The sequence below is a fragment of the Dermacentor variabilis genome, chromosome 3 (genome assembly GCF_050947875.1).
Source record: "Dermacentor variabilis isolate Ectoservices chromosome 3, ASM5094787v1, whole genome shotgun sequence".
In the NCBI taxonomy this organism is placed as follows: Eukaryota; Metazoa; Arthropoda; class Arachnida; order Ixodida; family Ixodidae; genus Dermacentor; species Dermacentor variabilis.
Window position 1 is genome coordinate 228593869 of NC_134570.1, and position 17826 is coordinate 228611694.

At 45.6% G+C, this 17826-nt stretch overlaps 1 protein-coding gene across 1 annotated transcript in view; it reads right to left on the reverse strand.

Annotated features, from left to right (window-relative positions):
- Window positions 1–17826, reverse strand: part of Git (ARF GTPase-activating protein GIT1) — a 258810-nt gene that overhangs the window by 24127 nt on the left and 216857 nt on the right. Inside the window, exon 14 of the mRNA XM_075686917.1 lies at window positions 12659–12768. Within this exon, the coding sequence (XP_075543032.1) occupies window positions 12659–12768 (110 nt within the window). The remainder of the gene's footprint in view (window positions 1–12658; window positions 12769–17826) is intronic.

Here is a 17826-nt window from a genome sequence, read left to right on the forward strand (position 1 = left end):
ACTATTCTTGCTCTCTAGGCCTTTTCTTAGTACAGCTGAACCCGACTATATCGAACCCGTTTACATCGAATTATTCTTTATATCGAACAATTTCTGAACACGGTATAGTTACAATAAGTATATGCAGCAAAAGTGACGCTTACATCAAACAAAAATAGCAGTGACTCCCAATATATAGAACGTCAAGCAAAGGAAAAGTGCCCCCAGAAGTTGGCTTTCCCTCGTGGTGGCGGGGAAACCCGGTGGTGCGGCTCCATCAAACCGCCCTCCCTACCGTGACCTCGCTGCGTCAAGCGAGCCGTCGACACCCGCTGAAAAAAAATTTTCCTAGCCCACCCGCAGCGCTTGCTCAGACAGCCAATCAGAGGCTCTTGTGCCCTCGTTGTGCAAGATGGCGCAAGTGTGAGTTGTCTCGCTGCTTTGGTTCATTGTGTTCGCGCCTTGTGGGCCTTGTCCCGCACTGTTGCCGTGATGAAGCGGCAGAATTCGCCTTTTGCCGTGAAGCTCGAAATCATAAACCGGGTCAAACGCGATGAGAAGTCAGATGCCTCGCAGTGTGCAAGATTTCGAGGAGCACTCTTAGCACGATCTTGGAAGAATAAAGGGGAGATTAGGGCTAAAGTGGACAAACTTGCGACCAGGTGCCTGTAGTGCCCAATCCATATGCGCAGCCATGTACAGGTGGTTCATCCGAAATTGTTTCAGACGTGCTGGCTTTCGCGTGCCCGGTGATGACTGTAAATTCTGATGAGTGCGACGAAGCTGCTGCTGATGCTGCCGAAATTTGGACCGAGCTGTCAGAATTTTTGGAAGCCATTGACAAATCAAGGATCGACGAATTTGTGAGTGCAGATGATGGTGTCGTGACCACAGGAGAGTGTGAAAACAAAGACCACATTGCTGACATCGTACCGAGCACGAGTGAAAGTGGGCACAATGAGGAAAGCAAAGATGGTCCTTTGCCCATGTCCTCCGAGGTGATTGGTGCACTCGCACTAGCCCAGTGCTTCTACGTGAATGTGGAAGGTTGCGGCCTCAGCTGCTCCAACTCCTTCGACAATCTGAAAAAGTGCATGCGTCGCAGGCAGCGAAAGTGCCCGAGCAGGAGAAACTACAGGGCTGTTTCATGCGAAACTAAGCTGTTTCATTAATAAAGTGATTTTATAAATTGTATGTGCTTTTATGACATCCAATTCTTTAGCAGGCTTATATCAAATTATGCTCTATATCGAACTGATAGGCGTTTTTTTTTAAGAGTTCGATATAGCTGGGTTTGACTGTATACATATGTGCCAATTCCTTTAGATCATTAGGGTACATAGGACACACGTTACATAATTTTACTAAAGACATTCGTAAACTAGCTTACCTAACATTTGTCAGATTTTGTCTTCGGCACGAAAATTAAAAGGAACGACATTTTCCATCAGCGAAGATTTTGCTCCAGCGACACGACAAGCAAGGCGAAAATTGGTGGGCTTTGCCAAAACCCAAAACAAGCCTTTCAAAGTATCAGTCAACAGTCTGCATATTAACAAAAACACCTACATATATGATATCAACACTGACTCAGTTGTTCTAGCTAGCAGATAGCTATAGTTTAACATGTGCATGCAAGATCTGAATAAAGCCGAGTCACATCAAGCCATTTGCTCATTGTCGATATCATCTTGTAATATTCGCAGCCTACTACCGAAACGCGATTTGGTCTGTTCTTCCCTTGACAACAGTGACTGCGACATACTTGCCCTTACCGAAACGCGGCTATACCCTGACATCACCGATAGCGAATTTCTTCCTGATCGTAACAATTTTCACATATACCGAAATTACCGTACAAATAGGCGAGGCGGAGGTGTTCTTCTTGCAATAAAAAATACTCTACAATCATACGTAATCAATGCACACTCTAACATAGAAATTATCTGGGTAGCCTGCAAAACCAAGTTTTCCACTCTGCTCATCGGCAATTGTTACCGACCTCCTGACTGTAGCCATTCATTTGTGAACAAACTGCACAGTAGCATCACTGAGGCTATCAAGATATGTTGCACCAATACCATTTACATTTTCGGCGACTTTAATTTTCCTACAATAGACTGGAACCAGTTGTGTTCCCCCTGCCGCATGTCCACAGAATTTATCTACCTAACTTTAGATTTTAACTTGTTTCAAATAGTGAAACAACCCACACGCGGTTCAAATATCCCCGACCTAATCCTTACGACGACTCCTGAAACAGTAGGTGCCGTACTACACATGGATGGTTTTAGTGATCACAAACTATTTCAAGTTTCCCTTAACATTCTGCCACCATTCTCTGGCACCAACAGCAAAAAAATTCGCGATTACAGTAAAGCCAACTACAGCAAAATTAACGCCGAACTCTAAACCTTCTACACTGACACATTCCTACCATCCTTCGTCAGTCGTCCCATCGAAGACAACTGGGTACTTTACCGAGACTAATTGTGTGCGCTTGCAAATCAGTACGTCCTGCTAATAACAGTCAAAAATGATAAATCAAACCCCTGGTTTACAAAATCCCTCCAGCAGCTTAGAAACAAAAAGAAACGTTTATACCGCACAGCTAAACGACATAGCACGCCTTCCGCGTAGAAGGCATACAAAGATTTTATGATAACTTACTGTTCCACAGTAGAATCTGCTAAACAAATATTTTTCTAGTGATTTACCTTTCCTTCTGAAATCTAACTCTAAGAAGTTTTGGAAACTTGTATCCCGAACCGATCGAAATAACTGCAGAGGGCATAATACTTCTAATTAAAAACCTTAAATTATCCACTTCAGCCGGAATTGACAATATTAACTCTAAAATTCTTAAGAACACTGCCTCCATTTCTGCTAACATTTTATACCACCTTTTCAGGCAATCTTTAGCGACAGGTGAACTTCCCTCCAATTGAAAAATCGGTAAAGTAGTGCCTGTGTTTAAAGCCGGTGATAAACATACTCCCGAAAGCTACCATCCAATTTCTTTAACTTGCATCTGCTGCAAACTTCTTGAACACATAACCGCTTCTCATGTTTACCGACACTTAGAGTCTAACAATTTCTTTTTAACAACCAACACGGATTCAGGAAAGGTTTCTCTTGCGAAACCCAGCTACTAGAATTAAGTACAGAACTACATTGCAACATGAACAATAACCTCCAGACTGACTGTATTTTTCTTGATTTCTCAAAAGCCTTTGATCGCGTCGCCCATTGCCGTCTGATTTCTAAATTATCTGCCCTTCGATTAGACTCACTAACCTTATCTTGGCTCCGTAACTTCCTTTCACTCCGCCAGCAGTTCACGGTTATTAACAATTTCCAATCCTCCCTTTCTCACGTAACTTCAGGAGTACCACAGGGGTGCGTCCTCGGCCCCCTATTGCTTTTAATCTACATAAACGACTTGCCAGAAAACATTTCTTCCTGCATGCGAATCTTTGCTGACGATTGCATCATATAGTATCGTCCAATAACCTGTGCCGATGACCACTTAATGCTGCAAAACGACCTTTACTGCATTAACAACTGGCGCAAAAAATGGCTTATGTCTCTGAATACAGAAAAATGCAAAATAATCTCCTTCACACGCAAGCAAAACATTTCCAACTACTGCTACACCATTAACAATTACTAACTGTCACAGGCATCATCTTATAAGCACCTTGGTATTCATTTCACACCCAACCTCTCCTGGTCTCACCATATTACCACTATATGTGCAAAAGCTTCAAAATCTTTAGGATATTTACGTCGAAATTTGCATAGCTGTCCCACTCATGTTCGTCATCTAGCTTATCAGACCTTCGTTCGCCCACAGCTTGAATTCGCTGTATCTATCTGGTCCCCCTACCAAAATTATTTAATTAACATGCTTGAAGCGGTTCAGAATAGGGCTGCCCATTTCATTTCATGCAATTATGACAACCATAACAGCATAACGCAACTTAAGCTCAATCTTTTACTTGAACCCCTTAGTTCTCGTCGTGACATTGCCCTTTTATGCCTTTTTCTACAAATACACATACAGCAACAGACCATTCCCACTTCACCTTGATGCTCCTTCTATCACATCGCGCCGGTTGCATAATCACTTAAGTATAAACCCCATGCAAGCGATCTTGCACACGACAGCGACAAGCGACGCGATGGAGATGGCTGTTGCATTCGCTCGTCACCTACAAGTTGTACCCCATGCGAGCGATGACTTCGAGCGACGTCTCCCCAGTGTTGCCGGTATGAGGGCAGCAATATAGGCGCCGAAACTAGCGTGACGCGTGCTTTATTAACTTAAGTTGATGTGTTTTAGTGTAAAAAGCAGCATAAAATATTTCTGAAAGCCTTGCAGTAGGTTCTTATCCTTATAAAAATTCAATCGTTTGCTTGTTCCGTGCTCGTTCCGCGCTATTGGCTAGTCGCTCATAGCACTTCCAGACGACGAGCGATGAACTAGATTAGCAGAACCGAGCGATCGCACGACAAGACCGAGCGATCTGTTCACGCGACGGCCCGATACGTCACTCGAAGCCGTCGCTGTCGCGCACAAAATCGCGCACATGGGGTTTAGCCTTGAAGTTTCATGCGATTATATGGGTCAACTCACACATTCAACTCATCTGCTCTTCCTCGCGCCATATGTTTGTGGAATGGTCTTCCAGACAACATCGCATCCGAACCAGACCACGATAATTTCCATCAACTCCTGTACTCTTTCTTTTCGCAATAAAAACTTGCCACTAGTTTTTCCAATTTTGTTTTACTTCCGGTGCCATGTTCTGGATACCACCCATGTATTTATTTATTTGTTATTTTGACAGCTTTAAGACCAAAGACATCCGTCATTTTTTGTACCACTGCACGTCTTCTTTTTTTTTTTTTTTCAGTATCCCACTTTCTGCCGGACTACATTTCTTATATTGATAAATGTTCTTACTGTGCACACCATTAGTTCCTGCGTTTTTATCATGCCCTATCATTGTGCATCTTTTAAACCCTGCCAACTGTTCATGCACCTAGATTCCGCATATTTGTCAGTCTATCTTTGGTTGTAGTTTCTTTTCTTGTTACTGTTGTCATTGTAATCAGTATACTTTATAGTTCTTTTGTGCAGTTTTGCCATATGTATAATGCCAGCCAATATATTTTTTTTCCTCTTTGTGTTATCCTTTTTCCCGCCCAATCTTGTATTTGCCGTCATAACACATTATCATCGATTCCTCTCCTTTGTTTAAATCGCAAATTTGAGCCGTACGTTTGTACACTGACAAGTTACTTTGTACTTTTTATTACCCCCCTTACTCAATGCCCTGCCAAGGGGCCTGTAAGGTATGTTCAATAAATAAATTTGTTTGACCTCAGCGTGAATGCGCTGCATCCGTCTGGTCTCCACATCAAAAATATTTGATAGAAAAACTTGAATCTTTCAGAATAGGGCTGCACATCTTATTTCACGTTGTTATGACTACAGCAAAAGCATAACACAACTTAAACATGACCTGGCAATACAGCCCTTGCATGATCATCGTGCCCTGTTATCATCATTCCTCTACAGAGAGGCTAATTCGTTTAACTACTCCACTCTTCCAAGAGCCCAGTGCCTTCGGAACGACCTTCCTAAAGCCATAGCTTATGAGAGTGGCGAAGAAAATTTGTGGCTTCTTCTAACAACGCATTTTTGGAACTGTATGTAACCTAATGTATTATTTTTGTCATTGCCTTTCTCGTTATATTAATGTGTAATTATCCGTTACATATTGTTTTGTTATAGCCTAATTATGTCCCACTTGCTCTGCAATTCTATTGATTATATTTTACTGTGTGAAATTTTCTTGTTCGATGACCTGTCATTAATAAAGGGAAAATCAGACATCCACCTGTTCATAGCAATTGCTACAAAGGAAACGCATACGGGTTCCTCGAAAGGAACCAGTATGGGTATGGAAAGGTCCCGAACCAGGACGAATTTTTCTTCAACTGTGAGGCTTTTCTTTCAAGGAACCCGTATGGGTTTCCTTCGTAGCAATTGCTACGAACAGGTGGATGTCTGATTTTCCCTTTATTCATTACTTCTCTCCACCTTGCGGATTTCCGCAGAACTACTACGTCAATGACCTGTCACATTCAAAAGCATTCAGTTTGACCATTGTACAATTGCAACAGCACATTTACTGTATGTTAGCGCATTTCTTACCTTGTATTTTTTGTATGTGTGTTCACATATATATTCTAATTATTGTATGTTATAATCTTTGAGTATACTCTCCCCCCAGGGGCCTGTAAGGTATCTTTAAATAAATGAATAAATATTGCAGCACCAACAGCAGAAATTTATAGTGCTAATTAATGCACACAAACCCAAATTATTGGTTGGAGAAGCTTCAAAATGCAAGCAAAATTAGAGTAACCATCAACTAAAGCTTTCGTGACATCATAGTGTGGTGCTCAATAGTCACAGAGCATTGCTTTATGTAAGGGAAGCTGGCATGCCATAGTTGCCATGCCTACTGATGGCATTTTTACCTCACTGTCACACGTTGGAGGTCATAGCATTACTTCTACGGCTACAGCAGCTTCCGCAAGGCATGCAATGTGCTCGGCATGTTGATAAGCAGTTCCCATGGTTGCGATACCTCACCCATGGCTCAATGAGAAGAAAAGGGGTCAACCGAGGGGCCCGATTTTTATTATTCATATTGTAAGAAGCCAACAAACACTGACACCAAGAACATAGGGGAATTTACTTGTGCTTAATAAATGAAAATAAAGAAACAATAAATTAATGGAAATTAAAGTGGATGAAAAAACAACTCGCCGCAGGTGGGAACTGAACCCACAATCTTCGCATTTCGCGCCCATGGCTGTGTCATAGTCGGGTAAAACTTAAAATGGTTGTAAAACATAGTGCTGCAGTTTTTTTTTTCACTGTACTATTGCTATGGAAGGATGAAAGAAGAGAGAGGAAGAAGACGATCGCGAGGCGCTGGCTGCTGCATGTTGTTGTTGGTCAGCCATCTTAACTACTCAGACTCATCTTGTATATATATTGTAAATACAGTCTTTCTACACTTTCAACATCCCCAAACATGTTGGTGAAAGTGTGGGGTACCACGACTGGAAACAGAGCTCTGCAGTGGACGTTGCATCACCATCTGCACCATGAATGACGGTGAGCAAGCGGGATCAACGTCGTTGCCGCCTCCAATGTCACCGTCGCTAGCTACGTCACTGTCACCTTCGGTGGTTTTTGTGCAACCCAAGGATCCTGGAACTCTCGGCAGGACCGATGGCACCGACGTTGAAGAGTGGGTGGCCATGTACAAACGCGTGAGTGGAATCAACAGCTGGGACCTTACACTTATGCTAGCTAACCTGTTGTTCTACCTAAGAGGCACAGCAAAGGTGTGGTAAGAAAACCATGAAGAGAAGCTAACCAGCTGGGACCAATGCAAAGAGAAGCTGACAGAGTTGTTTGGCAAACCAGCCAGCTGTAAAATTGCCGCAAAGCAGGAACTGGCCTCCCGTGCCCAATCCCCCACGCAGTCCTATGTCTTGTACATCCAGGACGTGCTGACACTTTGTCGTAAAGCCGATCACGACATGACAGAAGCTGAGAAGGTCGGGCATGTGCTTAAGGGCATTGCTGACGACGCCTTGAATCTGCTCATGTGCAAAAGCTGCTCTACAGTTGATGCTATCATCAAAGAGTGCCGACAATTCGAGCAGGCCAAAAGTCGACGCATCTTGCAACTATTCGCCAGACTTCCCAATACTGCCCCAATGTCAACGCGTGAAGATCAACGCGCACAGCAGCATGCGTCGCCATCAGAGGACATGGTTCAAATCGTTCGATGTGAACTGGATGCGGTGGTGCCTGCAGCTTTCTGTTCATGTAGCCCTGATGCTACCACATTTTCAGTTCCCCTCGTACAAGCCATTGTTCGCCAGGAACTTGAAAATATTGGTTTGCATTCTGTATGTGCTGTCGCCAATCCCAGAGCTAACGAACGCCCTTCTACTATTTTCGCTCCACCTTGACGCTTCTCTCCGCGTTATCACAACCCGACTGAGTGGAGAACTGGGACGACCAGTTGACATGTTTTACCTGTCGCCGCATTGGTCATGTTGCCCGATACTGTCGCAACTCGTGGCCCTCAACACCTTGCACGCCGACCAACCTGAGCCATTTTGATGGAAATACCCGCAATGCTTCACCCGCCGCCGAGTCTAACAGTGCTGACAACTCTGATAGGAACACGTGATACAGTCACTCACCATCGCCGTGCAGACACCAGTCTCGTTCATCACAAACACGTCGCCCATCTTCCCGTTCGCCGCAGCCGCATCGCCTTTCATCCCCTATGGCTTTTGGCCACACCCTTTCTGAAAACTAATGGGCCATTAGGAACAACCTAATTTTCATAGAAAAACTAAGAAATGCAGCCCTTGGAGGTGGTGCTGCATTGCCTACTATTGCAGCAAATCCTCTGTCTGTGCCCATAAGGAGAAGTGTAGTTGACGTTAAAATACACAGCATACCTGTCCAAGTACTCTTCGACACTGGAGCCCACGTAACTGTGATGAGTGCTAGTCTACGTAGATGTTTAAAGAAGGTCGTCACCCCAGCAGCTGCTTGACTGCTTCGTGTGGCCGACGGCAACATACTGGTTGTTCTTGAAATGTGCACTGCGCTTTTAAGTATAGCCGGCCACCATACTTCTGTTCTCTTTGCTGAGATCGATAACTGCCCTCACAGCATTATCCTTGGATTGGACTTTCTATCCACCCATTCTGCTCACATCGACTGCGGGACCGGCGTTCTTCAGTTACAACTGTCTCAACTTGCTGATGCTCCAAGCACCACCCCAGTGCCCTTGTGCTCACTTCACGATATGCGTCTGTCACCTGACGCCCCATCATCGACATGCTTTCGCTGTTCGCTGTTCCGCATACTTTGGTCACGGTTACTAATAACGACATCGTTCTTCTGCTTCTCAATTTCAGCCTGTGCCCTCAAGTGATTCCGGCTGGCATGTTCTTGGCCAGCGTTTCTAGTGGTTCCGAATTTGACATTGAGAGTCTGAATGCCGAGAGTGGCTTATTAATGCCATTTGCAGCTCACAGCTCTGGTTCTTTAACGGATGACTTCAAGAAAATGATTGCACCTGACCTCACCTCTGCACAGGCCACGGACATACGTCTCCTGCTTGAATCGTACAGTGACATCATTGATGTCGGCAACAGGCTTTTAGACCAAACATCTGTTGTTCTCCATCGTATAAACACTGGAGACACGAATCTTATTTGTCGGCTTCCCTATCAGGTATTGCATGCTGAACAACGAGTTATGCAATCAGAAGTGGACAAAATGCTCAGCAAAGGGGTCATCGAGCCATCAGCCAGCCCATGGGCTTCGCCTGTCATCCTTGTGAAAAAGAAAGATGGTACCTGGTGTTTTTGCATCGATTATCGCCACTTAAACAAAATCATGCGAAAAGACGTCTACCCACCACTACACATTGATGACGCCTGGGACTGCTTGCACGGAGCTAAATATCTGTCGTCCATCGATCTTCAAACCGGCTACTGGCAGATTTGAGTTGATGGACCACTAGAAGGCGGCCTTCATCATGCAGGATGGCTTATATCAGTTCAAAGTCATGCCCTTTGGCCTATGCAATGCTCCTGCGACATTTGAACATATGATGGACTCTCTTTTGCGAGGCTATAAATGGACCACCTGTTTTTGTTACCTTGATGACGTTATTGTTTTTTCTCCCCCGTTTCGCTGCCACCTTACCCGACTCGCTGCCATTCTTGCGGTCTTCCGAAAAGCCGGCCTCCAACTGAACTCCACAAAGTGTCAATTCGGGCACGGTCAGATTAGCGTGTTGGGACACCACGTTGATGCATCTGTTGCCCAACCAGATCCAGAAAAAGTTCATGCCTTGCGCAGTTTCCCTGTGCCACGGTCTGCTTCTGACGAGCGCTGCTTCGTCGGCCTGTGTTACTTTTCACCGTTTCGTCCAAAACGTTGCCGACGGTGCTCGGCCTTTGACAGATCTTCTAAAGAAGAAAATGCCACTCTCATGGGGCCAGGAGAAGGCTCACGTGTTCGCCTCTCTCATCGGGTTTCTGACCACCCCTCCCATACCTGCCCACTTTGATCCATCTGCACCAACCGAAGTCCACTGACGCAAGCGGCTATGGCATCGGCGCTGTGCTCGCCCAACAACAGAATGGTACCAAGTGCGTGATCGCTTACGCCAGCCGACTGCTGTCACCTGCCGAGAGAAATTATTCCATCACCGAGCGGGAGTGCTTGGCTTTAGTTTGGGCTGTCGTCAAGTTTCGGCTATATTTGTGTCATCAAGTTTCGGCCATATCTGTAACGTTTTCGGTCGTTACAGACCACCACGCCCTCTGCTGACTGTCTTCTTCCGGGACCCCACAGGACGCCTTAGTTGCTGGGCTTTGCAGCTCCAGGAATTTTCATTTGTTGTCACTATAAGTCTGGATATCTGCACAAGGATGCTGACTGCCTGTCGCGTCACCCCGTGGATTCTCAAGATCCTGTTGTACATGATGCAGTGACCTGCGTGATGGCTTTCACTGACACGACCGACATATTCGCTGAACAACAGGGCGACCCATCCTTACAGTCCATCATCACCGGAGTGCAATCTGGTCGCACCGATGGCATGTGCTGCATGTTCGTGGTGCATGAAGGCATCCTCTACAGCGGCAATATCAACCCTGAAGACCCTTAGTTGCTCTTTGTCCTTCCTCGTCATCAGCGATCCGTCGTTCTCGAACAACTTCACGATGCATCGACGGCGGGACACCTTGGAGTTTTGCGTACATATGACCACATACGATGCCGGTTCTTCCGGCCAGGTCTCTACCGCTCTGTATGTGGTTATGTCACAACTTGCGAATTGTGTCAGCGCCGGAAGAAACCTCCGCTGGCACCTGTTGGATGACTCCATCCTATTGAAGTTCCCTCTGAACCGTTCTTTTATGTAGGCCTTGGCCTGCTTGATCCTTTTGCTATGACAACTAGAGGTAATAAGTGGATCGCTGTAACTACTAATTACGTGACACTAATACGTGATAACAAAGGCATTGCCGACTAGTTGCGCAACAGACGTTGCCGATTTTTTCCTTCACGACGTCATTCTCCAACACGGTGCACCTCGACAGTTACTTACAGACTGCAGCCGCTCGTTCTTGTTTCGAGTTGTGGACGACCTCCTCCGCTCTTGTGCCATTGAGCACAAGCTGTCCACCACTTACCACCCACAAACGAACGATCTTATAGAATGTCTCAACCGAACAATCACAGAGATGCTGTCAATGTAAGTCTCCAATGATCACCACGACAGGGATGCCATGCTGGCCTAAATGACGTTCGCCTATAACTCGTCCTGATGTAACACCGCAGCATGTTTACCCTTCTATCTTTTGTATGGTCGTGACCCCACATTGCCGTTTGACATCATCCTCCCTTTTGTGCCACGTGTTGCAACTCAGTGCGCTCGTGAAGTCATTGATCGCCCTCACATGGCACGTCAAGTCGCCCGATCTCGATTATCAGCCTCGCAGCATATACAAAAATAGTGTTACGACTAGCACCATCATGATGTTAAGTTTGCACCAGGTGCTTGGGTAGTCCGAGAAGCTTCTCTCTCGCTACACAGGGCCTTACGAAGTCCTACATCAAGTTAACGACGTAAATTACGAGATTTAACCGCTACAGTTTGATGCATCCTCAAGTGCATGTTTCGCGGCTGAAGCTATACTTCGCTTGCAATTTTTCGCCTACCATACGCTGTGCCAATGCTTCACCACCCGGGGGTCCTGTTATGGATGAATGAAAGAAGAGAGAGGAAGAAGACGATCGCGAGACGCTGGCTGCTGTGTGCTGTTGGTCAGCCATCTTAACTATTCTGACTCGTCTTGTATATATATTGTAAATACAGTCTTTCTACACTCCCAACATCCCCGTAACAATATCATGTGAACGTAAACCACACATCACATTTTTGACCAATGGTCAGTGCCACTCATTGATTTCATGTATGTCTCACGAAGTGCATGAAATCGCAGCATTGTGATGCTGCTATCAATACTACCTAGCAAGCTTGCTCAGTAGCATTGCAGGACCTCTTTAAATCTGAATTTTGAGGTAATATTGAACAGAGCAATATCAATCAAAGTCAGCTATGTTACGATACTTTGGGTATCACAAACCACTTTCTCTGAATATTATAATTTTTTATATCTGTGTTCATTATATCGATGTCTGACTGTAATAAGCGGTTTCATAAATGGTGTGTTAAATTGTTGACAAACCAGCATGCAAAATAAGAAGTGTAGTTTCAATAGGAAGGGTAGGTGGGCTAGCTGGTACTGCATTACAGTATTGAAATTTGGAGCAGAGCGAAAAACAGTAGACTAAGAAAGGAAACAGCGATTGTGTTGCGTGTCCCTTTCTTTGTCTATTGTCTTTTGCTGTGCTCTAAATTTCGGTACTGTGGCGTAGTTTTTCTTTTATATGTTGCGGCAAAACACATTGTGAAATGTGTAGTGAAAACAAAGGTGGTTCTGTAGTGTTGACAAGTCAGTGTGAAAGCAAAGCACTTACTGGAAGTTCATGGACACCTGTCCTTGGTGTTCCTGTGGCTCCAGTCAGGTGGCGCCACTCACACATCGACTGTGGCCTTGGGCTGCGCAGTGCCTGAGGGGATGGCGTACCTATGGTGTCACCGAATGCGAGAGCAGCTTGTTATACGCATGTAAGGAACATCACAAATGCGTGCTCACGTGTAGGCTGCATGTAATACCCCTGTCACATGGACAAACTGAGGTGCACTTTGAGCGATTGCACTCTGCCACTAGTGCCATTCGCAGGCTGCTACACGGGTATGCTTAGAGACGCTTACTGCAGAGCGGCCTTGTTGGCGAGTGTGTAGCCTCATTAGCAAGGAGTAAAAAATAAGCAAAGTAATATTCAAAGTAGAGTCAGAAGTAATTCTTAATCACATTTTAAAAAAATTACTAGCATTACAAGGTAATAAAATGTGCCACAATAAAAAAAGTCCTGATTCTTTATTCGACATGTGCATCTATTAAACCGATCCCGTTAAGCCAAAGCTTGTGTGTTATCAGATCATCATTTAAAAGTTGGAGTACCACACTTCAGGATCCGTCAGCATTTTGCTTCGCTTATACCTGCTTACGTAAACTTTCACTTTTTATGTCAACCTACACCTATCTTAAATGCCTGACTGACTCTCTGAGAATAATAAAAATAATAAAGAAAAGAAATTCAAGGAGAAACTCCTCTGAGTGTTGTCTAAGTGTGCATTGTGGCACCTGCTGATCTCCACACAGCCCAATTACATTATCAATGTTATGAAATTTGATCCAGCCAGTATAGGATTGCTAAATATGCTACTTTTGGCAGCATGTAATGTAACTCTAGGCCAGTACAAATGACAGCACCGCGGCGACATGCACTGGTGTGGAGAGCTGCTCAAGGTGCATCGATGAGGCAAGCAAAGTACTGCAGGTGGTGGCATCAGGTGTGCTGACGATGTTCCAATGGAGACAGTAACAAACTAACACCTTCCTACAACTAAGCCTCTACCGCGCCATACACCCCTCACTGTACACATGCAAGTGCCCACACTGCGAGACATGCGTATTATTATACCACACAACATGGAAATGCTCCCGCATACCGACACTTCCCCCCATGTCCAACCCTACACTCGAACAGTAAGAGGCCGTGCTGTTCAGCTTGGACTCACATGACCAGCAGCAGCTGGTGTGGCAGCCTTGGGGGGCAGCGAAAGCTACAGAAGTCCTGGACTGAGGACCCCTTCAAGTGGATGCATGCTTAAGGATGTTTATTATGTCTCGCATGCATTTTATTGTTCTTTTTTGAATAAAGTTATTTCCTCCTCAACCTCATTATAAGCTGTTCTCACTCTTTAGTGCCTTATCCATCCACGTTGAACTATTATGAACAGTGACCAAACGTACTCCAGCGGTGGCTGCGTATGGCATGACTACGCGGACTGTACCTTGCGAGAGATCTGAGATGCCCACAGAGTGCCGACTACTGACAGCTTTGCATGCTGTGTTCTCACTGTTTACTTAGCGTCGAAGAGAGATGCGAGGACCTGCATCTCGAAAGCAATCTGTGAAAGGGGAAGGGTGCGGCGTGTGCTGAGAGCTCTGTGAGCGCTGTGTTCTCACCGATTCAATGGCATTAGAGAGCTTTAGTTTAGGGGACGCAAGGTGCTAGGGCCCCTAGGGCTTGGGTGCATTTGCATTTGCGTACGCAAGCAGAAACACGGCCTCAAACACAAGCCACACAGAGATCGCATGCGCTCGCAGCACCATCACCGTCTGATTGTTGCTACGTTATCATTTTTTAAAATATGAAATCAAGCATATGAAGCAGACACGTACCCAAGGGGGGCTGCCCCCCCCAGAAATTCAGCGGCATACGCCCCCTCTCCCCTCCCCACCCACGCCACTAATCATTATTTTCTCCAGTGGCGGCTTGCCGTGATGCCGGCAGATCATTGGAACCATATAGCCACGATATGGGTTAGATGACGAGAAAAATAAAACAATTCGAGACAGCGTCCATCATCACACCCTGCAATAACCCTTAAGCCCATATGCAATATGACTGTCACTCGTTACCTCGTCTGGTTTTTCCCTAATTGTACAGCACTTTTTGTGCAAAACTGGCAACTGGAAACAAAAGATGCAAGGAGTTGAGATATTAAGCCAAGGCAACAGCCAAACAGGAAGGAGAAACGAAAATTAACAAATTTAATTATTGATTATGAAAATATTTATGGATCAACATCTTTTTATTTAAAAAGGAAGTAGAGAAAATGCTACCGGAAGTGGAGAACAATTCTGTGTATTCTGAATGACACTTCTACAGTTACCAGTCGAGCTGCCTGACATAGCCACTTCTTTGCTATGCTTATGTAGATGTTTTTTATAACCTTCTGCGGTGGGCGCAGTGCTTCTAGAACCGTAGCGTCCTGCACCCTACGCAGCTGTACGGGACTGGCGGCCACGCATCATTACGCAACTTCCCAAATAACAATACGAGTCGGTGTTGGCACTTCACTTGGTAGAGCAGTAAACGAGGGATCCAAAAGAACTGTGATTGTTCTGCAAATATATATTTCTCTATAATTCTCTATTACTGGGACGTAATTTTATATGTTATTCCTCACCTATTATAGTGAAATGGCGAAAGCCTAATTTATTATTGAAGTGAAATAAAATGCTTGCTTCACTGCAACTATTTATTGTCAAGTTTCACTTCAGTTGGCAGTGAAATTTCAGGAGTAAAACATGCTCAGCAGTGAAATGAATTGTATCGCAGACTTTTGAAGATTTAATTAATTACAGAGTTTTATGTGCCAAAACAACGATCTTATAATGAGGCATGCCGTAGTGGGGAACTCCAGAAATTAGGACCACTTGGGGTTTTTTAACATGCACCTAAACCTAACTAGATGGGCGTTTTTGCATTTCGTCCCCATGTAAACGCGGCCGCCGTGGCCGGGATTCGATCCTGCGACCTCGTGCTTAGCAGCCTAACACCACAGCCACTAAGCAACCACGGCGGGTAGACTTTTGAAGAATGAAATGCTCAGGCTTCATACGCTTTGTCCATGTCTGTTGCACACCTCATTGCTTCCGTCGATGAAAAGGCTCTTCGAGAACAGCAGACGCTCCGGAGGTATCAAGTACGACGCCATTTTGAAAAGGATGCATGACGCTTTTGTTTGCTTCTGTGATTGGCTGGCGGAGTAACACAACCCTGCGCAGTCCGTGTGCCTTGGTCGCCAACTGCTGTCTCTTAAGTTGCATGCCACTATACAAATCTACTGTAGGGAGAGGCCTTCGTCCTGCAGTGGTCATAAAATAGGCTGCTGCTGCTGCTGATGATGATAGAAATTGTTATTTTGCACTTTCATTTGTTTACTCGTTTTTGGCAGTGTTCTTCCTACGCCTCTTTCCTGCGCGAGTCCATTCGATGTGGTTCCTTGTTTGCCAAGTTAGGAAGTGGTGTATCTCACAGGCGTACCACCTGTGAGATACAGCTTATTTCATTTCTCTTTTGCAAGTTTAGGCATCTTTATGGCAAATGGCGGGCACTATTCACATTTGTACTAGTAAAGGTACCCCCCTCATTTGCATAAAAAAGTTGCAGTGCATTGCCCCCCCCCCCCCCCCTTGAAGGTAAGTCCTGGGTACGTGCCTGACATGAAGTAAAGTACATTAAGCAATTTTTATTAAAAGCAGTTAACATATATGAAAACAATGTCTGTTGACGCTTGGGACAACATATATAACATTATCTACGTGCCTGTGTTACGACTGAGGCCGAGCCGAAGCAATTCAAACATACGTTTGGTAAACTTTAGTTAGGCGTCTCGTGCAGCATAATCCGTTGTGGCCTCTGTTTTGTTTATTTAGGGCCTCCTGCAAATTTTGACCTGCCGCCGTTGTGGTGACAGCATGCCAGTGTGCTCTGCAACCAGCTTTTTTATCTTGATCTATCGTAGACCTCTGTCTGTGTGGCGGGATGGTCTCAGCTGGTCTCGCTTCTCGTAAGTTCTCGTACACCGCAAGAGTCACGTGAGTAATGTGACCTCTTAGGGGCAGCAATATTTTCGGCCACCCCCAACAAACCAAGGACGTAAGTAGATGTAGTGGTCTGTGCATGCGCAATACTGTGACCCCTAGTTCTTGCGTAGGTAAGCCGCTTGCATCCCCTAAACTAAAACTTTCTATTGAAGCAAGAGGCAGCATGAAGGCGCATTCGCTGGCCGCTGCAGATGCAGATGGGACAGATGGACGGTCTTTGTCGTTGGGTAAGCATAAAAATGCTTACGCATTTCTATGCAGGTCAGTGGAAAGCCTGCTCTTGAGGGATCAGATTGTGCCGCATAGTCAGGAAATATAGCCTGACCAACAGCAGGCTACTTTTTATACCTGGGCGACTGCGAATAGACTCTGTGGTTTATCGTTAAAACCTAATCCCTGCCAAGGCTGTACCCAGGGGGAGTGGGAGGCAGGTCAACACGCACCTCCTTTTCTAGCGCGGCCATGGCAGCGCATGGCTGTCAGCGTGGCTGAGCACATACGCAGCCTGTATGCCCAGCTTGATAGCTAATTTGCCACATGTGCTAAGAGCGGGTGAGCTGAGATGGCATGGCATCGTACAGAGGTCGCGGAATCTTGAGTTTTGGAGATGCATCTAAGTGAGAGGCAGACGAAGCATTTGCTCCCCACTGCCGGCGCTTTTCATGACAGCTTTGTGGGTGAAGAAAAATCAGACAAATGCTTGTGCCCGGTGTCCACAAATTATATTTTAACAGGGCCCACTCAATCAGGCGGGAGCACAGAGTAAGACATTTAGGAGGTGTAACTCCCGTCAGCGCGAGCGAGCGCGGGCGACCAGATAAGGTCACAATTGTTGTATGCGCCGATGGGGCCGTATACAGTGGCGGCCCCAAGCGGTGCGTCGTAGAAGCCGCAGCGAAAAAAAAAAAAGAAAAAGAAAAAAATGCACCGCCCGGGCAGGCCGCTCCGGTGCGCTCTCAACGGCGGTAATTTCTTTCCAGGCTGCCAGCACGATAACGGCTCCGCGGGCTTGTGACCTTTTCTGGTCGCCGCAAACAGCGGAGTTTCCACTCCTAAATGTTTCTTGCTCCGTGGGCGGGAGTGAGAGCAAGTGCCACTGGCATTCAATTTTGCAACCAG